The following is a 26,959-nucleotide window of genomic DNA, read 5'->3' on the forward strand; positions in this document are numbered from 1 at the left end:
GAGGGCCCACTTCTAGGAGCGAAATATGCCGCGTGTCTGCTCGAACGGATGAGAACAAGCCACAGTCTGTAGCCCGAGACGAGGAGGTGGGTAATAAAAAAAAAGAAAAGATAATAAAAGATGGGGGTGCGGACGAAAAGACAGGACGCGATGCGCTCCGCTCCGCTCCCCCAGTTTTCCCGCCCTCGCGCGGCTTGAAAAATTGTCCCGGCCCCGCAGCCCCCTGCACCACAAGCACACCCGTCGTCTCCGCGCGTGGCGTGGCCTTTGGCCCTTGCCCCCTTGTGCTATACAAACGGAACGGACGGCACGGACACATTGTCGCGGCGCAGACCGGAGAGAGGGCCGAGGGGAGCAGAGCAGAGCAGTCCAGTCAGCGGGGAGCGGAGCGGGAGCGGACCGCAGGTTCTAGGAGCCGAGCCCCCGCCGCGTCGGAGATGGACACGCCCGACCGCGCCGCCGCTCCGTCTGCGGCCTCGCGCGCCGAGGTGACCACCGCATCCCCCGCTCTCTCTCTCTCTGTCTCCCTTGCTTCCCTCTCCTCCTCCACTGCGCCGGGCAGTTAGTTCCCTTTCCCTCCTTCCCTTCCTCCCTCCCAGCCTGCCGTTCGCCGTCGCTGCTGCTCCGCCACCGCGTCGCGTCGAGGCTGGGGACGGGGAAGGCCAGCCGACCGCCGCCGGGGTGCGGCGGTTCCACTCCGCTGCCAGCCAAAGCCTCGTTTCGACCACCCAACCGACGCAGCTTTGCGGTTCCTCCCTGGGGGGGGGGGGGGGGGGGGTTCTGCCTTGCAGCGAGCCACCGGAGCCGGATTCGCGGCCTCCTCACCGCTGCAGCGTCGGCTTACCTTGCTCTGGCGAACAAAAATTTTAGGGCCTTCTAACCTATTCCGTTCCTCGCTCGGCTGCTCGGCCGCAGTCGTAACCCCATGCGGCGCTACGGCGCTTGCTAGTTGCTTTTCGCTTCTTCTCTTTCACATTGCCGTCAGGCGCCACCGGGCTGCCACGATTCCGTCGCAACCCGGCAGAGCCTACACCAGCACCAGTGAGATGACAAGTGCCGTCCCAGATCTGCCTCACGAGCGCGCTGTCACCTCACCTCGCCCCTGCAGAGGCCGCAGTTGGTACTAGTACGAGTAGATCCCGTGAATATACTTCTGCAGAGGCCGCTCTGCCAACTGCGTCATGCGTACCTACCTTCTGCAGAGCCAGATCCGTTCTACTCGGTGGTTTGACCTGGGATTTGCATTCATTAACCATTATTAGCATCCCGTTTTAGAGCACATTTTTCTTTTCTGCACATGGTTCTTCTCCCCTCCTCTGCTGCGAATTCGTCAACGCTGTGGTTGTGCACAAAACAAATGTACTACCTGCACTGCACTGCACACTCGTGCATTCTGCAGTATTAATTAAGTACTACCACTGATGTACCTGCGCTTCTTTGGTGCTGAAATGGATGAACATGCAGGTTGTTTTCAGTGCAGGGAATCTCTCTGTTTTCTACTACTATTTGTGGGTGCGACCAGGGCACTACAGATTTCGTGCCTTGTCGGTCGGTGCTATTTCTGCCAGTGCTCGCTCATAACCCAGTGTTTGGTTGCGCTCTTGATGCAGGACTCGCCAGTTTTCAGCTTCCTCAACAACCTGTCGCCGATCGAGCCTCTCAAGTCGGCTTACAACACGAACAGCCTCCAAGGGTTTCAGTCCATCAACATAACGTCCATTTCCTCAATCTTCACTTCTCCGCATGACAATGTGAACAAGGAACCGAGGCTCCCAAAGTAAGTTCGATCCGGATGTCATTCTTTCATAGATACACCATATGTGTGTGTAGTTTGCAGAGCTTAAACAGTTGAACTTTGCGGTGATTCTGACATGGTATTTTTGCCCTTCCCAGGAGTTCACTTGGTGACATTTCTGAAAACGAGGTTTGTGCTGACGGCGCTGATACAAACAAGCCATCCAAGTCTTCAAATGCTGTTAGGTTGTTTGCCTGCACTAGCACTGTGACTCGAGAAACCCACTCTGTTACTTGTTCCGGTGTAGTTGATCCTCCAACTGGGCCATGTGATTTGGCTCAACCTGGTCAGTTCGATAATGGCAGTCCAGACCATAACACGACACCCTGCCATGGTGTCAGATCAGACCTTAAACTGGATAAGACTAGGAAGTTAGAAGCTGCACAAACTGTTAAAAATACATTGGAGAAAAGGAAATGCTTGTTTTCCACTGATATCCAGCTCCTGGATGGCAGCAGCGAGCCTGTGAATGACAATGATCAAGTCTTGGGATGTGAATGGTCCGACTTGATCTCCACAACCTCAGCTGAGCTTTTGGCCTTTGACTCCACGATGGATGAGCATCACAGAGGAGTGCATTTGGCAGCTAAAAACGCAGAATCATGTGGATATTTGCTATCAAAACTTACCGGAGATGGTGACGTCTCAGACAGAGCACATCCTAGTGCATCTGGTCAGGTATACTATCAAGAACTTGTGATGGGAGAAGATCAGACAGAAAATGCTGAAATATTTCAGGATGGTCAAGAAACCATCTCAACTGAAGAAATTCAGGATAATATTTGTGAAGCGAATGGATGTCTTCCATTAGAGTACAAGGTACTAGAACGCACTATCTTGATCCACCATTTTTATGTGCTTTTAAAGTGTTGCCATTGCCCATGCTGTTTACGACTGTTCCTCCAAAGAGTCTTGGAACTTGCATGTGAGGGCTCTCTATTCTACAATAATGTTCTCTCATTCGATTTCTTCCTGTTGACATCTTCAGGTGGAGGGCCAACAACAACGTGGCGTACGAAGACGCTGCCTGGTTTTTGAGGCATCTGGGTTTTCAAATAGTGTTGTGAAAAAAGGGACTGTTGAAAATCTCTCTGTCTCAACATGTAAAGGCAAAAGTCCTGTACAAACCCAACCACGTGGATTGCGAGGCATCGGTCTACATTTGAATGCCCTTGCATTAACACCAAAAGGGAAAATGGCTTGTCAGGATCCTACAGCTTCTGCTTTGCTTCCGTCATCAGCATCTGAAAAGGATGTGCATGGCAGGTTGCTTTCTGCAGGAGAGAATTTTACACATTCAGGTGGTGAACTGTTAGAATTCCCCGTGGATGATTGCTCAGCTGGAGGTTTTCCTGTAAATGATCATGTTTCAGGTCAAAGTGTCAGCCCTCAAAAGAAGAGGTTTGTTTTCACTTCTTGTGTTGCTTGAATGGCCGCAAGACGATTGCAATATTCCACTACACTTCAATTAACTGAAAACTATTTGGTTCCAACACAGACGTAAAACAGATAATGGTGATGATGGTGAGGCATGCAAGCGATGCAGCTGTAAGAAGTCAAAGTGCCTGAAACTGTATGTGTTCCATACTCATACATACTCATATTATTAAGATTTTTGTGAGCCTGGTTACCTGAAAGGTCTCCTTCTGAAATGTTTGGGCTTGCAACTGGAAGGAACTACTTTGGGTAAAGTGAATGTGATTTACATTATTCTCATAATTATTGTCTGCTGTTGTCATGTGCAGTTATTGTGAGTGTTTTGCTGCTGGTGTATACTGCTCGGAACCTTGTTCATGTCAAGGATGTCTGAACAAACCCATACATGAGGAAATTGTTCTCTCCACTCGGAAGCAGATAGAGTTTCGTAATCCACTAGCGTTTGCTCCAAAAGTGATCCGTATGTCTGATGCTGGTCTGGAAACTGGGGTAGGTGTTCTGTACTTCTGTTGGATATTGAGATGTACTTGTGTTAGCCGTTACCCCAAACTGTGTGATGCTTAAATTCTACAATAAATTGCAGGAAGATCCTAACAATACTCCAGCTTCAGCTCGTCACAAGAGAGGATGCAATTGCAAGAAGTCAAGCTGTCTCAAGAAATACTGTGAATGCTATCAGGTACTTCAAGTTTTGATGATCTCAACTGAAATTTTACCTGTTGAATTTTACTTATGTTTTAAATGTTTGATTGAATAAAGGGAGGTGTTGGATGCTCCACCAACTGCAGATGTGAGAGTTGCAAAAATACTTTTGGCAGAAGAGATGGTGAGCATTTAGCTTTTGAAATCCATATAACCATGCTATACTTATTCATTTTGCTGATTCGTAATTATTATTTAGAAACATGTACAGTACCTTCCCGGGGCATCTATCTGACATACTATGTTATATACTAATAACTTCTGATGTATCCCTTAAACGAATAGAAGTTCAGCAGTATTCTGATTAAAAAATGTTTCTATGCACTGAACATCGATAGGATTACCTTGCCTATGATTTTAATTTGCATGAGACACCACTGTAATTTGTAAACATGACATTCTGGATGTTTTGGTAGTGAGTTTCCTTAAAATAAAATAGGTGTATCATGATCATGACTTCTATATAAAACACGAAAGATTCATGTCCAAACAAAATTGTTCTATGACCGCCTAGGTGGTTCTAAAGAAACAAAAACATCAAGTTTCAGAGAGCATCCTTTTGTCTTTGCAATCTTTTGCTGTTTCAGCTTTCTGAATAGCCAACTTCTGTTTCCTGATATATGCTACATTTGCATATTCTCATCTCAGAAAGATATAGAGTACCTAACGCACCCATATTATTCTTAATAACTCTGAAATGAACAAGGCACTGGGTTTAGTCACTCCTCTGATTATTGTTGTTTTGTTGGCATTTGCTGTATCAGCCGAGAGTGAACTCACTGAAGAAATGAAACAAGAAAGTGAACAAACAGAAAATTGTTCACAAGAAAAGGAGAATGGTCAACAAAAAGCAAATGTACAGAGCGAAGATCACCCCCTCCTTGACCTTGTCCCAATAACACCTCCTTTTGATCTTTCCAGGTTTGCTTATTACATATTTCTCTCCTTGAGCATGCTTAGTATGTTTGCTTCTGCATTTAATTAAGTAATAACCGAGTAATCTTTTGCAGTTCTCTGCTCAAACTGCCAAATTTCTCAAGCGCGAAACCACCGAGACCGTCCAAACCTCGCAGTGTGAACTCCCGTTCGTCTGCTTCGAAAGCTACTGCAACAGTACAGCCTTGTAAATCGTCCAAGATTGCTGTTAGTGGTATCGATGAGGAGATGCCAGATATTCTAAAAGAACCTAATTCTCCTAGTAACTGTGTCAAGACTACTTCACCCAATGGAAAACGGGTCTCACCGCCACATAATGCGCTCAGTGTTTCCCCAAACCGAAAAGGTGGTAGGAAGTTGATACTGAAGTCAATTCCCTCATTTCCGTCACTTGCGGGAGACACAATCAGCGGTTCTGCAATGAACAACACTGATAGCACATTCAGCGTGTCACCTCTCACTTTAGGTAAGCATTATTTTTGTGCAGATTGCACTAGTGTTATGTGAGCTATCTTGACATCGATAGAAGCATCTCATTCATAACCTTGTCGACTGCATCAGGACCATCCTAAAGCTGTGAAGTTGGCCATGGGACCGGAGTACGACTTGTAGTCCGAATATGTGCCTCACAATCTACGGCAAGGCTGGAGGTACCGTCAGACAATAGTAAGTTAGATTTTAAGTTGTAGTAATCTGTTTTTGTAAAATATGGTAGCCCCAATAATCTGTATGTAAGATGCTGTGATGCTTGAAGCTGTTATCTTTATTAAATTGTAGCAACATTACGAATCACCTCTTGAGTAGGTTTCATAAATCCAGTCCATGTTTATTTTTCAAAAGGATTCCAGTCCATGTTTTCCATTGCAAACTCTTTTCCATGTCTGAAGCCACCTCTGTCAGTGAACAATTAAACTAAACCCCTCATCAGACAGCTCATGCAGTCATGTGTGAGCGTGACATGTGTTGAGCGTAGGCTGTGTTTGAGGTTGGTCGTGTATCTCTTTCCTGCAAGCATGTGCCCTCCTATTCCCATTCATGTACAAGTTACGGGTGATACTCTGAAGTCTGAGCTGTCTTAGAACAGTTGCAATGGGCGTTGAGATGTCAGGCTCCCCCATTCCTGAACTGGCACGAACAGAGCTACACCTTCTGCACGGCATCCATGGTCCATGAAAATTCTGAGCACCCAGCTAAGTGGAGGTTGTTGATGATCCGGAAAAAAGGAGTTTTGTCGTCGAAGAACATAAAACGGTTACCAAATGGCAGATGATTGTTGAAGTCTTGAAGAAAGAACTGCTCCAGCACCAACTACACGTTCGCTGAAGAATTGTACTCTAAGGTGCCAAAGAACTGTGTGCTGGAGACTTGGAGTAATGTTAGTTGCTGATATGCCGTTGTCAGAGTCCCTTGGTGGGCAAGCACCCTTTGCATTCTCCTCTGTGTCATGCCTGCCAATTAGACAGTGCATTAGGCCTACCTGCTAGCCTGTCTGCCTTGCATTATTGGATACCATGACTATAACTAAAAGCCATGTACACACACATAGATATATGACATAGGGTATGCACATATGTTATATATACATATACATACATGCACCTCCCTCTCTACCTGCCAAAAGAAACTGATTAGCTTAAACAGGATGGATGGATGTGCTAACAGTGATCCATCATCCTGAATTGGCATCTTGTTTAATGTCAAGTAGCAGGCAGGCCTAACACAACAATTCAATCAACAAATAACAAACATATGTCTAAGATGCATAATGGCATGGCGGCCCCTAAGGTGATGAAGCTGCTCACCCTCAATGGACCTCGTTTTCTCCCTGAAACGGCCTCACCGTTTGTCCAGTATTCGCCCAAGTTTGATTCCCGCGCCAGCCAGGCTGTCGCGCAACCGGCCGGCTTTTCAGACGGCAACTGCTCCGCGGCTTCTTCTGAACTCCTCCTCACCGTCAGTCGTCTGCATGCCCATGCACGTTGCCGTCAGGATCTCTCTCTCCCCTTCAGCGCCGTCGCCGTCGCCGGAAACCGTCTCACCGCCGTGTCCTATTGGGCACTCATCATATATCTATAAATATAAACCTAGATCATCAGAGCTGAAAGTAGTGGTGCAGCAGTTGTATCTCGAGCTCTCTCTCTCTCTCTTTCTCTCCCCTTTTCTTTCTCTAGAGTACACTTCAATGGCTTTATTTATGTTTATATATAGATAACATATATATATAAATATACATATAAATGTGCTGTTTAATCAGTCTGGTCCGTGATGGGTGTGTGACAAGGACATTGGCATTGAACACAGCAGCATATATGCATCTGAACATGCAGCAGTTGAACAGTAATCTGAATGGAGTGTGTACCGGTGTCATGTGTGCTGGAGCCAGCCAAGGTGATGTGCACATGTGGAGTGAGGGAAGGAGGAACTGAGGAAGGTTGGAAGCTTTGGAGCTTCCTCTGCTTTGCAGCTGGAGGCCATTTGATGGGCATCTTCAGCCTTTTATTTAATTCGGCAGTCCTTGTTTGACCCCATCCTAATCAGCTGTGCAGGCCACCACTCATTCCTCTCACCATTGGTGGCCCTGACCTGGATTATTCATTCCTGCTGGCTGCTTTGTTTTATTAGTCTTCCTCCTGCTTAATGATTTTTTTATAATGAATAAAATATTCATGGATGTTCTTGCTACCTTTCTTTTCTTGCGGTTAGGAACCTTTCTTCTATTCCTTGATCAATGTTGGTTGATTGGGTTTGTTATATGGCATCATGTTATGTTAGCTCCCTTCCAAGCCAAGAAATAAAGTTACCAAAAAAAAGACAAGAAATAAAGCGGTTGAAAAAAAAAGTTACAAGGATTTGTACTCTCAAGTGGTACTAGTACAGAGATTATTGGTCAGTGGGTAATTAAATTAACAGTGTAAAATGCACTATCATTTCTGTCTACAATCCCAACATATACTCCAATCAATACCACTCCTGTGAAAAGAAAAGAAAAGAAAGGAGAAAGGAAAAAGAAGAATTACAGTGTATATAATATATACGGTCGTTTTCTGTTTACGAATTTTACCCTCTTCGGTTGGTCTCACATCCCACCACCAACCAATTTTACAAGTCCCGGCGCGGCGAGCCGGCGACGCGCCCGGCGGCGTCTCCCTCTCTCTGTCTCTCCCACCGCCGCCACTCTCTAGTAGTGCGTCGGCGGCCCGAAGCAGCCGTGCTCGTCGCAGTGCACCGGCGGGCGGTGCAGGAAGGCGAGGCACTGGTCTGTCGGCCGCTGATCCGGCCGTCCGGCGATGCAGTTCTGCCGGTCGTCGACGCGGCGGATGTCGAGGCACCGCCGCGGCTCGGTGCAGAAGTAGTTGTACGAGTAGGTGAAGTTCCTGAGGCTTGGCAGCGCGCAGACGCCCTCGGGGATATGCCCCCACAGCTCGTTGTGCGCGACGTCGAGCTGCTGGAGCTCGTGCATCCCCGCCATGGACTCCGGCAGCATCCCCTGCAGCTCGTTGAAGCTGAGGTCGAGGACCGTCAGCTCGCGCAACCACCCGACCTCCTGCGGGATGCAGGACCGCAGGCCGGCGTTGAGGACGACGAGCTCGTTGAGCGTGCCCGCCATCCGGCCGATGCTCTCCGGGATGCACCCGCGCAGGCGCAGGTTTGCCAGCACCACCACCGACGCCGGCGAGTTGCCCAGGTTGTCGGGGAGCTCGAAGTCGAAGTGGTTGTCGTTGAGGAAGATGGCGTCGAGCGGCTTGTCGAACAGCGCGGCGGGGACGGCGCCGCAGAGGCTGTTGAACCGGAGGTCGACGTACTTGATGTTGGGCAGGCAGAGGATGTGCTGCGGGAACCCGCCGGTGAGGCGGTTGTTGCTGACGTCGAGCTCGTGGAGGAGGCGCAGCTTGGGGAGCGACTCCGGCAGGCCGCCGGCGAAGCGGTTGGAGTTGAGGTGGAGGAGCGCGAGGTCGGCGAGCAGGCCGAGCTCCTCCGGGAACGTCCCCGCGAGGTCGCCGTGGTTGAGGTCGAGCCCGGCGACGGTCTGCGAGTGCGGGTCGTCCGGCGCCGTCGTGCAGTAGACGCCGAAGTAGGCGCACACGTCGGGGCCACACCAGTTCGCCGTCAGGTTCTTGGGGTCCTCCGTGATCGACCGCTTCAGCGCTTGCAGCGCCACGTACGCCTTCTGCAGCCGCGGGTTGTTGTCCGCCGTCTGCTTGTTGTTCGGCCCCGGCTGCGGCTGCCCGGAGACGGCCGCCACCGCCGACCACAGGAGCAGCGCCGCCAGGAACGCAGCCGCCGCCTTCTTCATCGTGCCTCTGCCGTGCATTGCCGTCGTCGCGGTCGTTCGCCGACGATGAAGGAGCTCGATTGGAGTTGGAGTTGCTGGTTTGCGTTTGTTGTGTGGTGAATGAATGAATGCTGCTGCTGCTGCTGCTGATGCGTTTCGGCGAATTCGGTGTTTATATACAAGACGACGGTGCGCGTTTGGGGGGGAAGTCAGTCGTGCACACGCTTTCGGCTCCGTGTAGAAGTACTATGCGCGTTACATTTTTTTTTTTGGTGAAATTTTTTAGTCTGTTTTCGTTTTGGTTGCCAACTTGCCATTTGTAAAGTTGACTGTGTGTACTGTTTTTATATGTTTTTGTTTTTGAAAGGTGTAGTTTTCAGCGGAATTTTGTACACTTTTTTTTTTTTGGGGGGGGGGGGGGGGGGCGCTAAAGGTTGGTGTTTTGTGATTGGGTGGTTTTCATGGGTGTCTTGTCGAGTTTATGGCCGATATGGACGGCAACTGTAGGTAGTAGAGTAGGAGTCATGTGGTTAGTTAATGATGATTGAGCGTATGATTATATTTCGGACGTTGAGCATGCAGGAGGCGTATTACGATTATATCCGGTACAGTACAAAATATGGGCGTGTTTATCTTTCTGTCGATCGTTGCCGCGTCATTTTCGTGTATGTTTTGTTTATATATGAATACAATCATCTTTGTAACCAACTGCAAATGATGTGGTTTTGGATAAAATACGGTTTGGTTGGGTTGGTTGTGACTTGTGACGCGCGAGGATGACGTGTGGGGCCCGTGGAAAATGGAAAGGCCGCCCAATAGTTTTTCCCTGTTTTGGATTTGGAAGGAATTGACACGCTCTCCTTTGGCAACGCTTACATCACAGGACACAGGTCCTTGAAAGTCGAATGTACTCCCCCTTTTTCTCAATGTTTACACGGTGTAATGGTCAAATACGTTGAAAGTGACTGTTACACTCGTCAACTGTATTCGAGTGCCGTTACAAAGTTCATCCATAACACCTACAGTAACTGTCCAATTACTAACTTGTCTTTGTATTCCCCAAATAATTAGACTCTGTTTTTGGAGCCCATGGTTTAAATTTTAGGTACTAAAAACTTTGGGCCACTTTAGTTTTTGAGCTCAAACAAGAAGAACTAAAGTGTTATCTAAAACTTAGACCACCTCACTCTAGACTATCTAAGTGATCTATCTAAAGTTTTAGTTCTTAGCTTTAGCCACTAAACTTTAGACCAGAGTATCAAACAAGACCTTACTCCCCTCCGTCAAATTATTGAAGTTGGCTAACTAGCAATACATAGCCCAATTTTAAATGCTGCATCACCAACCAAATTCGGAGATGTCATAGTTTTCGTTCTTGTTATGTTATACGTAGGCAGAAATACCCCCCACTCCCACACCCAAAGAAAAAAGAAGTGTGGTTGTTTGTGACAATTAAATAAATAAATAAATAAATAAATAAGAGAAAGGCTAACTTGCACTCGAGTGTTCAGCTTTCGATTTCTTCACCGCCTCCTCCCCGCTTCCTTCTCCTTCCTCCACCGTCCCTCTTCCTCTGGTTCGCGCCCATGCTGGAGAGGAAGAAGCAACCGCCTAGGGTTCTGGCGAGGAAGTCATTGGCGATAGGGTTCTACACCCTCTCTCTCTCACTCACTCTCACTCACTCTCCCTCCGTCGCAGTGGCGAAGCTAGAGCAAATTAGAGGGGGTGCACTTAGCTTGTGGGTGCATAGACATCTTTTGTGGGGATGCATATACAATAAAATTTTGAAACTAATCACTGTTTTTACAATTTTTTTGGGGTGCATTTGCACCACCTAATTACAATGCAGCTTTGCCCCTGCTCCTTCGCCAATTTTGGCGGGCTTAGAAGGGGGTTCTGGGGGGAGGCAAGTCATCCAGGCGCTAGAGACGATGATAGGATGGTTTAGGACCCTAGCAACAGTGGAGCGGCCAGGCCAAGTCAAGACGGAGGAGCTCCATGTTCGAGCTCGATGCAGAAGGAGGAAGGGGAGGGGAAGATGGGAGGTCCAGCGAGACGATGGGCACCGGTGGGGCCGAGGAGGAAGAAGAACAGTTGGCGTCGGTGGAAGAAGAAGGCGTGAAGAAGAAAATCGGGTGCTCACAACTAGAAAAATAACTGAGCGGTGTGTAGATGCTTCCATAAATAAATAAATAAATAAATGTGGTTAGACTTTGTCAACGTATTTGCGATGAGGTGAGTGACACCTGCCACTTATTTCTCACGGATCAAAACTAGGAAACTAATGGAATAGCCTAGCCTAATGGTGAATGCTGATGGAATGATGAAGAGGCAAATCGAAACCGTATCTCTTCTCTCACAATTTTCAACCAAACCAAATGATTACAGGCTAAGCACTTTGGAGCTTGGAGGCAGCATGCATGACCAAGCAACGGCGCCAACTAGCTCCTTTGACAGTCTGCCAAGCAATACCACCCTCTCTCTTCTCAGTCCCCGTTTGGTTCCCATTGCTAAATTTTAGTCAACTAAATTTTAGTCACTTTAGTAGCTAAAGTTCCAAATACATTGACTAAAAAAAGCTAAAATAGTTTAGTCCTAATAGTCACTCAAGAATAGCTAAAATAATTTTAGTTAGCTAAAATTTAACAAGTGGAACCAAATAGAACCTCAGTCTTCTGAATCCAAAAGAAACAAAAGTGATCAACTTTCCGGGTCCCTGTCCATATACATATGCTCTGCAACACCCAACAAAGTCAAGAACAAATGAGAGATTAGAGATGTGCTTTGCTTTTGCAGCTTGTAGTGGCCACAGCTAGCTATGTGTTTAGCTTTGTTGTTGTTGTTGGGTCGCTGTAGCCTGGACTGGACCCGGTCTTTCTCAGCATCATTTGTTTGCCTGCAGGCAGAAGCAAGGACGCGGTTCTCGCCTTCCCTCCCATGGGCTGCTGAGAATGAAAGAGCCTCTCTACTTGTAGTACGCGCGTACAACTCTGCCGGCCGGCAACAGAAAGAAAAGAAAACAAGGCAGGAATAGGAATTGATGCCTGCCCGTCTCCCCCTGCATGCTTCTGAATTCATTCTTGCATTGCAGCTCCTCCTTCTTCAGTTCGCACAGCATAAAGGGCGCGCCGGCCGTCGCTCTCGCCTGCGCTGTGTGTGTGTGTGTGTGGCCTGTGGGCACTGCCGCACCAGATTCCTTTGCAATAGTCAAGTGCACTGCAGGTCAGCCGTGACATCACTGTAAAAGCTTTGCCGTGCGAATTGGGCTCCGGAATTCCACGTAGTGACTGAATGTTCAGTCCTCATCCTTCTTGTTTTTTTTTTTTTTTGAACTGAACTGAACGAGGGCACATGGCCTGCTTTGTTACCGTCTGTCCTCTGTTCCACTCGCATTTGCCTCTTCGCTGCGACTGCGATGCGCGCGTCCATGCATGGGTTCGATTGTATATTCGGCGGCTGGGCTGCCTTCGCTGCGACTGCAATACGCCTCCTGCATAGGAGTAGTAGTTGTTGCGATTGCGTGAGCCATCTGATGACCCAGCGCTCTCGTCGTCTCCGACTCCTTTGATCCTTCGATCCTTGCTCACATGCCATTGCCATGCCATACCAGCGGTCAGCGTCAGCCCCAGGCAGAGACGGCGGCGGCGGGCGGCGACTGAAACCGTGTCGTCGTTGCAGATAGATAGAGAGAGAGATATAGAGATAGAGATAGCAACAACCATGCATGCATCATCCTTCCAAACCTGGTAGAGTATGGTCGGGACACGTCAGGGTCTCTCTCAACTGATCGAACCTGAATGAATACAGAATACAGTATCCATCGATCTTGCTTTCTAGCTAGACCAAAGCTGGCAGCCACTAATAACATATATATATATGGTTGCATGCATTGACCAAACAACCAATTAAGCTACCAAACGAACCAATGTGACTTTTTTCTAATATTTTTTTTTAAAAAATTATTTTATAATCCTATTTCTCTTCTTCTTCTCCCTTTTTTTTAAAAAAAAATATAACCCGCTTTTGCCGCCCCTCTTCCCCCTTCAATCCAGTCCAAGAAAGAAGAGTAGTCCCTCTAGATTTGGGTTTACTTAAAAGACTTTACGTTTATAAAAAGTAGTGCCAACATCTATACATTTATTTAAATCTTGTTGATCATAGAAGTTTGTTTCACTATATTTAGCCGATGATACTTACTATTGTGCATCATAGATATTAGTACAATTGATTAGGCTTGAAATCAATTTATTTTCCGAAAAGTGAGAATGACCCTTTCTTTTTTGAACGCAGGGAGTACAAATTGGACCAAACAAAATAAAGCAACTGGAGTGATTTGCCAAGGTAAGCTGCTCATCATGCCAACAGCTACATATTTCTTCGTGATCGATGTAAAGAGCATATATTTCTGGCTGCTGCTGCCAATGTGCCTTTGATTTGGACTGCATGGTTAATTGGTTCGCAGCTAGCAGAGTTTTAGCTAGTGGTTTGGTCTCTGCCGCAGCGTGTGTACGTGGTGGTGGTTTACTGGTTAGTTGCTGTTTCAAATTAAAGGACGATGATGATGCCTTGTTGCAGCATTTGCTGATTTATTATTGCTGTGAATGATGAGCTAGCTAGCAAGCTACCAGATTAGGTGCGCGCGCGCGGTGGGTGGGCTACCCATAAGCATAACCCCTCCGCTGCCTTGTTTAGACCTTGTTTAGTTCACCCTGAAAACCAAAAAGTTTTTAAGATTCTCCGTCACATCGAATCTTGTATCACAAGTATGAAACATTAAATATAAACAAAAACAAAAACTAATTACACAGTTTAGCTGTAAATCACGAGACGAATCTTTTGATCTAGTTAGTCCATGATTGGATAATATTTGTCACAAATAAACAAAAATGCTACAGTACCGAAAACTTTTCACTTTTTAGGAACTAAACAAGGCCTTAGTTCCGAAAAAATTTTGGATTTTGGCAATGTAGTATTTTCGTTTCTATTTGACAAATATTATCTATTCATAGACTAACTAGGCTCAAAAGATTTATCTCGTGATTTACAGACAAACTGTACAATTAGTTTTTATTTTCGTCTAGATCTAATGTTTCATGCATGTGCTAAAAGATTCGTTGTGATAGAGAATCTTTAAACTTTTTAGAAACAATGTTTGCCATCGCCTGCAAACTCCGAGCGCGCGCATAATGTGTGCATCAGTCAGTGCATGGGCTAGCTACTGTACGTACGTACCTAGCTGCACGACACCTGGACAAAAGACACGTCTCCTGTATTCATGTTTCATGCACGGCCAACCCCCAACCTCATGGGTCAAACACCCCCCCCCCCCAACCTCACCTCATCTACGCCACTGTACTATAGGCCTTGTTTAGTTCCTAAAAGATTTTGAAATTTTTTGCAGATTCACAATCACATCGAAGCTTTAGACGTATACATTGAGTATTAAATATATACAAAAATAAAAACTAATTGCACAGTTTGGTCGGAATTGACGAGACGAATCTTTTGAGTCTAGCTAGTCTATGATTAGACAATATTTGTCAAATACAAACGAAAATATTACAGCGTCGATTTCCCAAAAAATTTTAGAACTAAACAAGACCTTGCGTACGTCAGGCAGTGCGTATAGCCCACCAGAAAACACAAGGGGACAAAAAAAATAGCAGAAGAAACACGGCACCCACTATTTTCCACACCCCCAAAAAAGAAATGGTACCACGGACAGACGGCCATTTACTGCAGATGTATATGTAGTAATCGAGATTTTTTTTTCTTTTTTACTGGTGCAGACAATATAATGGTGCATGCAAAACAGAGTAGTGGATGTGTTAACTGAAGTTTCCATGCATAGCCAGAAGCAAGGGGCAATTTTGGTTTGGCCCTTGCCTTTTCCAAGTGGCCGGGTACAGTACAGGTCGGCCCACCAAAGTGACAGTGCCTGGGTCAATTTTGCCCTTTTGCCTGCCTGCTACGTCGATTTAATTGGCGTTTGGAGCCATCTTAACACTGAGAGGCGAGTCTAAAGATCGATAAAAAAAATAATAATTGCAACAAGGTCTTCAGTTTCGTTCACTTGAGACTGCAAAAAAAGAGAGTGAACTAAATGAGTAGATAGATACAGAAATTAAGTCGGACGGCAAATTAGAAAAAAACTATCCATCATATCATATATAGTTGATGGACAAAAAAAAAAATAGCACTACTTCGCAATTGTAGGAACATAATCTTTAATTGAAAATACTAGTCCATCGACCCATCCTTATGTATGACTTTTGTATTTTTAACCTATTTGAATCTACCAACCAAATTTTAGCCGACTAAATTTAGGTGATAGATCCAAACGGCCCGGCTAAAGTTTAGCTGAAAGAACGTAGTTTTAGCTAGCTAAAAATTAGTTTTAAAATTTTAGCTATCTAAACGTTAGTCAGGTAAACCTAAATAGGGCCATATGAAACTAATTCAAATAGTAGAGAAAGATAGGACCATATGGAACTAATTCAAATTATTTATCTTTTCTCTCTTTTTGTTTATTTTCTAACACAGCCTATTTCTCTCTCTATATAGCCTGTAATACCTATCTGCTTGTCCAAAATTTTTGTTACCAATTGCTCTATTTGTTTTTCATCTACATTTATAATACTGTGTGCCTTTCTTGCCGGCTCTTCCTGCATCTTATGTGTTGTGACTTTTCATAAATCTAGATTTCATTTTTTTCTAATATAATTTTGTTCTTAATAGTTGATGTATCTTTTTTCCTTTTGCATGGTACGGTTAACTGTAGTGCTTATTATTATACCTCTTATTCAAAACTAGTAAACTACCTTACTAGATCCACTGTTGTCCCTATAATAGCCCAACTAATAGCTCACAATAAACTACATACCTAGCCAATAAAAAGCTATTAATTAATTGTCTTCCCCAAGCTAAATACCATTGACAATTAGCTAAAGAATTTAAATGGTGCTCAACTAATAGGTTAGCTGATAGCCACGCTAATAAAAAAACTATTTCTTGGTACCCACCAACTAGTAGGGCTAACAATTAGCAGCCTACATTAAGGGTATTTTATGATGCTTTCCCTAATAAAAAAGTGTATAATTAGTCAATAGATTTAAGGGGTTGTTTAGTTACTTTTACTAACAGTTGATTGGCTAATTAGAATTTGATAAATAAATTTAGGGGGTTTTACTTAGAATTATCTTTTATAATGGTACAATTGGATAATTTAGATGTAAATATATATAGGGACTTATTTTTTGTAACGCTGTAGGTATGCAATTCATGTATAAATTTAGGGAGTTACTTTAGTTTATCTTTCATAATATTAGAGGTGGATAATCTTTTAGAAAACAAAATAAATGCAATATCTCCTATTGTGGTTGATTAGTCTACCGAACCAATGGTCGAATATTTGTAAATTTTTTGAGAGTTTTGGAGGCATTTTCTCCAATGTATATGGCGAGGATGAATATAAAAGACTTACTTGAGGTCTCTAATTAGTAATAAATAGAGTAAAGTCCATCACCGGTCTCTAAACTTGTTCAAGTGTGTCATCCAGTCTCTAAACTCACAAAATGACTGTTTAGATACCTAAACTTATTCAAATGTGTCGTCCTGGTCCCTAAATTTAGAAATCTCTCGTATAGGTCCTCAAACTTATTCAATTATATCATCCTAGTCCCTAAACTTGTTTTAAGTCTCATCTGGATCAAAATAGGACGAATCTAAAAATTCTATATGGAAAAATAACTTACAACTTATTCATATGAACTCAAATAAAGATAAACTTTATATCAAAATTGTAGCCAGCAACGTGATCTACAACTTTATAGTTGGAATCTTTTTTAAATTGAAATCATTTAGGATCCCAACATATTTTTGTAAGTTTATAGATTTTGAAATTTAAAATTAAATTTTGTAACACTAAAAGACTTAAATAAAAAACTTTTCAACTACAAAGTTATAGACCGCATTGAGTACTACCAATTTGATATAAATTTTTGTCTTCATTCGAGTTTATATGAAAAAATATAAATTATTTTTTGATATAGGGTGTTTAGATCGCTTTGTTTTGACCTAGATCATACTCAAAACCAAGTTTAGGGATCAGAATGACGTAACTAAACAAATTTGAGGAGTTAAACGGGTGGTTTGTAAGTTTAGTGACTAGGTAACACATCTGAATAAGTTTAGGGTCCAAGATGACACAAACAAACAAGTTTGAGGACCTAAATGATAGATCTACAAATTTAAAGACCGAGATGACAAAACAGTACAAAGTTTAAGGATCGATGGTGGACTTTACTCTAATAAATAATATACAAGGGAATACTTCTTCTCGTCTTCTTCCTGGGCTGGTGATATATATGTAGCCGAAACTAATAAGCTTCAATGATTTTGAACCCAAAAAATAAAAAAAAGAGGACACGGGTAGTGGTTCCACGACAAGGCGCCGTCGAGGCTAAGTTTGTTCCGTTGCAATTTAGTTCTCCACGCAGTCCAGACGACACAAAAAGTTACTCAGAAGAAACAATTGCAATGCCGGTTGCCGGAGGTCGATCACATCGTGCCCCCTGCCGGCATATATAGAGGGGCCCCGCGGCCGTCGTCGATCCATGGGCCATGGCATCGGTGCTGACACTCTTCTGACCTTTTGCTGTCCGGCCGGCCGTTTGGTAGCACGTCATGCTCATAATCACATGATCTGATCCTGCCAACACTCATGTGGCCGGCCGTGCCGATCGATCGTATCCGTCCATGCATCCATCTATGCCTTGCATTGCATATATACATCTCGAGATCATCGCTCGTCGTTGTTTGTAGCCAAGCATGCATGATCGAAGCCATGGATGAATATGAAAGCTCTCCAGTCCCACGTATGCACGAGGCGAGGCGCGGCCGCCGGCCGGCCTTCGTCGTCGGAGAGGACAGAGGGGCGCGCGGCCACGCAGATCAAACGGACGGCCAGGATTCGTCGGCCGGGTCACGTCAGAGGTGTCAGCTGACCAGTGACATGGACTCGTGCGCCATGCACTATGAGACATGTGTGTGCATGGCAGCATGGATGCACGATCCGCGATCCGCTAATCCAGTGCCGGCCCGGCTGGTAACAGAAAAAAAAAATATCTTCCCAAATTAAGCTAAGTGTTTCACAAAATTATCGATGCACTAATCCAATAAACCGAACTGCTTTAGGTTTTAAGCTGTAGTAGTTCTGGATTTAACATTGAATTACAGTATCCTTTTTCTCCAGCCTTTCCTCTTTTCTCAGTTGGAAGCCTTATACTATTGTAAAGTGTGTATGTGTGCATCCATCCAAAGTGACTTGAGGTCTAAGCCTTCTGCAGTTAGTTCTACCGCACTCTCTCCCAAACTACCTAAAAACATATATATATAGCCGTTATTATTTGATAGGAATGTCAACGTCTGGATCTTAATTATCACGTTTGCTAGTTGGGTTTCTTTGATTAATATGCATGCATGAGAGCTAGCTAAATGCCTGAATATGTGGACTAATGTGCTGGCAAATTGCTTTCATTCACAGACAATTATGAGCGCATGAGACGAACTTATATCATCTGGGCATTTCATTTAGACAATAGCAAACCAATGTCCGGACAATTAGGAGGCGTCTAGGTTGGACCATATTCTCTTAGAACTAGCTTTATAGATAGGCTGTTGAAACTAACTACATCACCTGACAGTTGTTTAGCTCTATCTCTAGCAGGTAGGAGTAGTCTTGTTGATGATATATAACTGCGTGCCAAACAAATCGTTCGTTCGAACAAGGTGAAATTAATTACATTCTTCCCCAAATCAATCATTAGGTTGTACTGACAACAGTGCAACAACTGCTGCTGTGCAGAGCAAGAATTTCCTGCACCCATGCATGCATGACTTGACAATGTCCATGCATCAAGTACTGCATCCCCTAATCATGTGTTCGGTAACACGTCGAGTTCTCCGGCCGGCCAGTCTGGTCTCGTCACCTGTCTTTCCAAAAGACACCATGCATGCATGCATGTTTCCTTGACTTGCACAGTGTCTTATTTGGCGGATCGGAGGTGCTAATTACTTGTAATTTCAAGTGACTGAATTTTGTTTCTCCATAGTTGATTGATCAATGTATGGACCGTTCGATTGCATCGTTCTTCTTCCTCCAGGTCGGCTCCATCGAGATCTTCCTCTACCTCCTCGCGTCAAGCTCCAGGCATAGGCAATGGTACGGTCCTCGGCTAAATCCCACGCAGATACATGTAAAGGTGTTGTTTGGATGTTATTGGATCCATCTCAATTTATATGTATATGTGTTGAGTGGATTGAGATTGAATTTAATTTAAATTCTACTCTAACCTACCCCAATACATGATATGTGAATTAATGAGAATCCGACTACATTTAGACAAGACTTAAATGATGGCCTTCATATACTGACATTGTGACACATATGTATAGTTTTTTCTTAAATATGCAAGAGCATTATGTATCATTGTATTAAGAAGATATAAGTTTTAATAAAAGAGTGGCCATTCTTCGGCCCGACCAAAACCCCCAAAGGGGCTATATTTTTAATGTTACAACCCTATAATTCACTGGGATCAACCTAAACTACGTGCGTGGCCTATGGCTCCATGGCCAAAGGCTGGCAAGCTTGATCACCGTACATCCCCCTACAAGCTGGAAACAACTCGTCGAGGACCTCAACGTTTGCAGCCAAAAGGTCGTCCTTGAAGTCATAATCGTAGGAACACTTGGCTGCAGAGGAAGGTGGTGCTAAAGGTTCCAAGAACCCTATCTTCTTCATGAGTAGTACTTCGTCGCATTTGGACGCCGGGATGTGGTCCATCTGCTAAGCAGCAATCTGCCTGCTCCTAAGAGGCAAGGCCCACTTAGGCTGCGGCTTCTGCTTGCAAGGGAACTAATGAGGGGTGGTTGCCGCACAACCTCCCTAGAAAAAGGCGAGTCATCCACCGCCAGCGCCACAATGCCTGCCATTTGAGGTGACATGCCCTGTATAGGCAACAAGGGAGGCAACTCATGGTCTGCCGCGCATTGAGGAGCTGTCGATGTTGGGTCCCACAACGAAGCTTGACCCTCCAAAGACAGTCAGCGGGAGCCTATGCGGCCACTGGTCGGGTCGCGACGAGCAGGGTTGCGAGCTCGTCCATCATCGGGTCGATCGAGACGAGACAAGTGGGGGGATCTGCGCACTCGTACAACGCCTCCACCAATGGATTAGGCTGGAGAAAGCAGTGCACGATAATCGAAGCAGTGGCGTCTTTGGTGAAGTCGGCAGGTGCATCCACTGTGATGTCTATCGCCGGCTTACCAAGGCAGACGAGGACGACAATCGTCCCTCAACCTACCTGGACGCCGTTCTTTGCCCGACGAGACCGGCCACCGTGTCCACCGTGCGCGCCCAGATTTGTCCGACCCCTGTTCTGGGGCATGGCGAAGTGGGTGTCGGACAAAGGCCTATGCGAAGACGAAGGAAGCGCAGCCGGTAGCGCCCTCAGCTTTGTGCACGACCTCAACCCGACGGGTGGATGGTCGGGTACCTGCCGACCAATGCCTCAGCGCGTGAAGCAGGGTCTCTGCCCCCAACGCCGATGGGTGATGTGAGATTGTACCCCGCCTGCGTCTGCCTTAGTTGAGCCTTGGCACAGCCAAGGCCCGTGTGCACAAGCTTAGAGGATTCCCGCATAGCTCCACGGTAGATGCTTCAACTGTCTCACTTGCATCGAGTGGCGACTTGCCAGTTGCCTCGGCCAGTGGCGAATCCAGCTATAAAGTTTATCGGGATCGTCACATTTATACAGTGGAGTCGGCACCATTGTTTAACTATGATGAACAATAATTCTCCATTAATTTTTTCAAAGTTATCGGGGTCTGGTGACCCAAATAGTATAGGCTAGATTCGCCCTTGGCCTCGGCGCTGTCCGCGCTGTCAGTAGGTGAGGTGCTCGAGAAGGTTGAGATGAATAGGGACGCGGGCAGAGGGAGGGAGCATGCAGGACGCTCTGCAGGCGTGCAGATACAGATGCAGATGATGACATGCCTGCAAAAAAACAAGCTCAAGGACTGAATTGGAGAAAAAGAGCAAAACAAAAAAAGGAAATAAAATCAATCAAGTGCGGTGAGCGTGGATCGAACACGCGACCTTCAGATCTTCAGTCTGACGCTCTCCCAACTGAGCTATCCCCGCTTAGTGAGAGCAGTGTGTAAACAGTTTTATTTATCTCTGTCTCTGATAGTGTGGCAATCGCCTCATGTCATGTCCTAATGTCTGTCTCCTGCCGTTGCCATGTCCATTTGCCGGCCTGCAGACTGCTGGCCGTCGTCGCCGTGTCCTCTGCCTGCGCGGGAAGGAACAGGAACACAGCCAGTTGCGCCCTGTGGCCCTGCATGCCGACGCTGCCACGGGCGCAGCGCAGTCCAGGACCATTTCACCAGGGCCCAGACCATGCCAAGCCAGTATAGCGGGTGATAGAAACTGTCACGGAATGATTTTACGCTTGTTTACATGAGCACTACCTTAGTTATAGGATGATGATTTTCTTTAGCACCTGGTGCTAAAACAAGAAAAACCATTTAGAGCATGTCCCATCAATAATTGGGTCATGCAAGGGTTTGTCTGACACTCCGGCTTCGGCTCTAGCAGTAACTTCAAGAGCAATATGAAACACTTTTTAAGGAAGAGTATTTTTTGGGTAAACATTAGAGGAACCGAAGAAAGCTGTAAAAAATGGATTCTCAACTTGAGGAGGAGTTCCTAACGAGCCCTATGAAAATTGGGAGACCAATATTTTTTATTCACAATTGGACCCATACCCATGCTAGCTTGCAATTCGATCTCTACATGTACTTTCTCTTGTAAATAGCAAGTTATTTTATTTTTTAGATTTGTAGCTTTTATTATGTTTTATATTATATATATATATTTATAGTTAAATTTGGACATAACTTATATCTATGTATATAATAAAAGTTATATACCAAGAAAAACCAAAGCGATTTGTAATTTAGAATAGACAGAGTATATACTGACACTAATTGACATGTCATATGAAGCAACGTACTTTTAGAAAATTTTTTAAATGTCATGGCTGCGTGTGCCTTTAAGAGCCCATAAGAGTTAGGATCTGTTTGGCTACTAGTTAACTATTAGCTAGCTAATAGTTAAAGCTAAAAAAAAGCTCAAATGAGTTCATCTATTAGCCCTCCTATACTTAGATGTATTAGAACTATTTTTATCTAATTTTTAGGTAATCAGTAATTACAATTTATATCTAGGCCTTGTTTAGTTCGCAAAAAAATTCGTTTTTGGCTACTGTAGCACTTTCGTTTTTATTTGATAAAAATTGTTCAAACAAGGAGTAACTAGGCTCAAAAGATTCATCTTACAAATTACAGGTAAACAGTGCAATTAGTTTTTATTTTCATCTATATTTAATGCTCCATGCATGCGACCAAAGATTCGATATGACGGGGAATCTTGAAAATTTTTGCGAACTAAACAAGGCCTAAACATGCTCCAAAAAAGAGGAATAGGTTGCTGATTTGGTGGTGTTTTCTTAGCGAAGGAGACGTATAGTATTTGCGCGCGGCGGCTAATATATGTTATGGTCCTGTCAATTCATTCAAGTCAGCATCCGTCTATATACGAACAAAATACGTAGGAGTACGTACCTGTTTTCTATGTAGGCTGCGACGAGGGCAACCACCTCACATAAACGGAAGTACCTGGCTCACATGGACACCGTTTTCAAGCTCGTGCATGACGCTGACCTGGTGTCACCTACTGCTTGAGACCAGGGCTTTGTTTACTTTCACCCCAAAACTTAAAATTTTTTAAGATTCTTCGTCACATCAAATCTTTAGACACATACATGAAGTATTAAATATAGACAAAAATAAAATTAAAACTAATTGCACAGTTTTATCGAAATTTACGAGACGAATCTTTTAAGTCTAGTTAGACTATGGATGGACAATAATTACCACAAATAAACAAAAGTGTTTCAGTGTCCCAAAAGTTTTTCGTTGAGGAACTAAACACGGCCTGCATTTGGGTAGGAGCAGGCCAGGCCTGCAACTTTGAATTGAACGGTGCCATTTGTTTGGCTCCATCCTCAAACAACCAAAGCTTCTTATATATAAATTTATTTGATTGAAGCACACAAATTAGTTTGACAGTCACACTCACATAGATGCACTGCGATCGAGCTTCTGAGAAACACGAACTGACCTATACAGTTCAAAGCTGCAGAAACTAAAATTCATGTCATCATGTGGACCTGAGTATTCATCAAGTAGTTTACTCAGAAAAAAGGAGCCAAAAGGTAAAATCAAATACTACTAGAAATGCTCGCGGCGTTGCCGCTTATGGCCAGTGTGTGGCCTGTTTAAAGCGTTCTCTTGTTGGATGTCAAGGCGATAATGCTGAGATAGACAAACAAGTATAATTGGAGGTTGGTAATAATCAGCAAACAGGAGGATAATTTAGCAAGTAAGGTTTAGTTCTGTACCGAAGAATTATGGCAACAGTTAGCTTCTAATTCGCCCGCTGCTTGGCTTCCGGGATCTCCTGCAGCCCTCTTCCCTCTACCTCTATCCTCTCTTTCCCTCCCCCTCTTCTCTTTCAACTCGTATGGGCTAGAAATGTGTGCGTCGTTGCCGCTTATGGCTAGTGGTTAGCTATGCGCCGTCCGTGTGTCTATGTGTTTTTGTTTTTTTTCATTGTACGGCGTACATTTTAAATGTATTCATTTTGTTTGCTTACATGCGTGACATGATGTACTCATATATGTGAGTGTACGGAATGCCATATATATATATATATATGGTGAAGTATTTGGCTTCGTATATCTATGTCAGGATTATTTGTTTTGGATTATTTTGTATTACGAGTTAGTATAAAATTAAAGGATTAGGAAACGAAGATTATGAAAAATTTATGAATTAATTTAGAGTTAAGGTGAGGAGAATTAGAAAGCAAAGATTATGAAAAAAAGTATGAATTTATTTAGAGTTAATTTTGGGGAGATATTTTTAGTTCATATGTGATATGAGCAAAAAAGTAATCACTGACATAAAATTATAGATGTATATATCTATCAAATATAATACATTAAATCTTATGATATTTTAAGTTAAGTGCATAGATCTAGTCATAAGAAACTCAACAAAATTAGTTTGGTATTTTTATGATTTTTCTATAATTTTTTACAAATTTTGGAGATCTCTATTTTGAGAAGAAAAGATTAAAAATAAATAGGAAAATAAAAATAACATGGGCCGTATTTGGCCCACTTAGGCCCAGCAAGCTTGAGGCCGGCCCAGGCAGGCGGATATAGACTGATCTTTAATTCCTATAAAGTTTGAGGACTATTTTGAATAAAAACCTGATAGAGCGGGTTGGACGGAGGGTTATATTTCAATAAAGTGAGAGGGCGTTTGTGCAAAATTACAGAGAGTGGCCCGATCTGGGCCGTCCGGCCGGCCGATCAGACGGCCTGGAATTGTGAACGACGTGGCCACGCTCGCTGGCCTTCTTTTGGTGCGTGAATCGTATTCAGGAGATGGCAGACTGGCAGTGTAGTCTGGGCCTGATGTCCAATGGGCTACGCATTCCAGCCATTAGCTAAGCATCGTGGCTACTGGCTAGTAATGACCTGTTATTGGGCTTTAAATCCTTACGTTTTGGGCTTCGGGTTCAGCAAACATTGAACTCAGGTTTTACAAAGAAGGAATGGCCCCACCTTAGTCCAACATGGCTACAAGCCTACAACACAATGTAACTTTGCGAAAATTCCATAACAAACCACCTAAAATTAGTTATCCTAGATAAGATGGTATTTTGTCTCCATTTGGTTTCACCCCACTTATTTGAACTCGGTTTTTAACATGCAGGCTCAGTCGATTCATGAATGCCCTGCTTCTTCCTTCTTCCTTGAATTCTCCTGATAAACCTATTAGTTTTTTATATTAAAAAACCATTATAGGTTCCTCTACCAAGCAAGTGATCGATCTATATACAGCAACTTAGTTCGTAGTTTTTTTTTTGTTCTGGTTGGATCCATAAATATAAGAGTTAGCAGAAAGTAATTAGCTCCTATAGATCCAAATAAACAGAAGCTTAATTAGATACATTATTGAATATATTTTTATAATATATCTTTTTAATATGGTAAAATATTATTATTTTTTCTTTAAATAAATTTGGTCATAGTTATTATAGTATGACTTAGGACAAAATTAGATTCCTTATATTTTAAGATGGAGGGAGTAATAAAATAGTTATTAATTGGGCCAAACCAACTAGCTAATAGTTAGCTAGCTAGCTCAAAGCTCATGGCTATTAGCTAGCTAATTATTAGTAACAAGATCTTACTCGCATTCCCTCCTAAATTCCTCTGATGCATTTACATTCCTCCTGAAATATAATGGAGGAACTGTACAGAAAAACAAGTGCGATTAACATGCTCTAGCGGTACGGTCCTTAATTAACTGACGTTGACTGGGAGACTGGCCTGGGATCAAGAATTCAAGACAGAGAGGGACACGAGATGATGACGATGAGTCATGCATGCAATCCTTGCTCTTGCATCGCGCTCCACGCATATCCACTAGTAAACAGACTAAAGTCATGTCATGATGCCACATCACATCACTAAATCCGGTACGATTTGCACCTTTTTCTTTGGTATGTATGTATACATACAAAATCTAATAATAATACATGGATGCTTATCTTGAGCAGACGGCCGAAAAGAGAGCCATTTGTCGTCCTAACAGAAACCATCCCTTCCCTACTCATCACAAATCATGCAGAGATGATGGATTCATCAGTTGATTAATTATTAGCTTGATGATGAGCGCAGCTTTCAAGGCGTACGTCCAGTCTACCGATGCATATATTCGCAATCTTTAAAAAATGCATGCTTTTTCCCTACAACAAACAAAGAGGACGCAAATCATGAGTACAATCTGCGCCTGAAATTCTTTACGGTAACCGCAAATGTTCAGAAATGCTTTGCACCACGTGTTTCCTGCAGCGTGCACGGATGCGAGTGTGAACTCGGAGAAAGTGTCGATTTTAGAATTTCAGAATTCTCTTGGGAAATGAACATAATCACCTCTCTATCTATGGACATGTCTTCTACCACTAAAGCTTCTTTCTCAGAATAAATTTTAAAAAATATGGGCACTTGTGGCAAGGAAGAGGAAGTCTTCCATCATAGAGAATCTAACAATTTTGCTGTTTTTTCTTTGCGAACGATGATACTCGTGGGCCTTGTTTAGTTCACCCCGAAATCTAAAAAGGTTTCAAGATTTCCCGTCACATCGAATCTTACGGCACATGCATGAAGCATTAAATATAGACGAAAACAAAAACTAATTACACAGTTTGTCTGTAAATCGCGAGACGAATGTTTTGATACTAGTTAGTCCATGATTGGATAATATTTGTCGAATAAAAATGAAAATGGTACAGTAGCGAAATCCGAAAATTTTTCGGAACTAAACAAGGCCCTAGTTTCCCTCTATCCTTTGCAACCAATAGAAATTAGGGAGAGCCGACGATTTCCCCACCGTTGGGGACACCTTAGTTCAGAGTTCCAGATCAAGAATAAAACCCTGCGCCTCAAAAAATCTTTGTAGTGGCTGCGATATTCAGAAATGGTTACACACACCTGCATGTCCTACAGTGTGCACGGATGCGTGTCATGTGTGGTTGGAGAATGTGCCAATTGGAATGCTACAATTATCTTGGTCTGAATCAAATAAATTATTAATATTTGATTAGGATGAAA

At 43.9% G+C, this 26,959-nt stretch overlaps 2 protein-coding genes and 1 non-coding gene across 3 annotated transcripts; 1 reads left to right on the forward strand and 2 right to left on the reverse strand.

The window, feature by feature from the left end:
• Positions 293 to 5,720, forward strand: LOC8081186 (protein tesmin/TSO1-like CXC 3). The gene is made up of 11 exons (XM_002459368.2): positions 293 to 488; positions 1,611 to 1,777; positions 1,894 to 2,614; positions 2,784 to 3,196; positions 3,294 to 3,368; positions 3,541 to 3,721; positions 3,816 to 3,911; positions 3,992 to 4,058; positions 4,699 to 4,855; positions 4,945 to 5,336; positions 5,432 to 5,720. Exons 1-11 carry the CDS (start codon positions 438 to 440, stop codon positions 5,440 to 5,442), a joined length of 2,331 nt encoding a protein of 776 aa, XP_002459413.1. The 5' UTR covers positions 293 to 437; the 3' UTR covers positions 5,443 to 5,720.
• Positions 7,685 to 9,306, reverse strand: LOC8060727 (leucine-rich repeat extensin-like protein 4). Its single transcript, XM_002461486.2, has one exon. The coding sequence runs from the start codon at positions 9,180 to 9,182 to the stop codon at positions 8,049 to 8,051; it is 1,134 nt and encodes a 377-aa protein (XP_002461531.1). The 5' UTR covers positions 9,183 to 9,306; the 3' UTR covers positions 7,685 to 8,048.
• On the reverse strand, positions 21,276 to 21,348 carry TRNAF-GAA. The gene has a single exon. It is a non-coding gene; the product is annotated as a tRNA-Phe (tRNA).

Source organism: Sorghum bicolor, chromosome 2, assembly GCF_000003195.3.
Source record: "Sorghum bicolor cultivar BTx623 chromosome 2, Sorghum_bicolor_NCBIv3, whole genome shotgun sequence".
NCBI lineage: Eukaryota > Viridiplantae > Streptophyta > Magnoliopsida > Poales > Poaceae > Sorghum > Sorghum bicolor.

Coding starts and splice junctions, on each gene's coding strand:
- LOC8081186 (XM_002459368.2), top strand. CDS start 438: ATGGACACGCCCGACCGCGCCGCCGCTCCGTCTGCGGCCTCGCGCGCC. Junction 489..1,610: donor CTGCGGCCTCGCGCGCCGAG/GTGACCACCGCA, acceptor CTCTTGATGCAG/GACTCGCCAGTTTTCAGCTT. Junction 3,197..3,293: donor GTCAGCCCTCAAAAGAAGAG/GTTTGTTTTCAC, acceptor GTTCCAACACAG/ACGTAAAACAGATAATGGTG.
- LOC8060727 (XM_002461486.2), bottom strand. CDS start 9,182: ATGCACGGCAGAGGCACGATGAAGAAGGCGGCGGCTGCGTTCCTGGCG.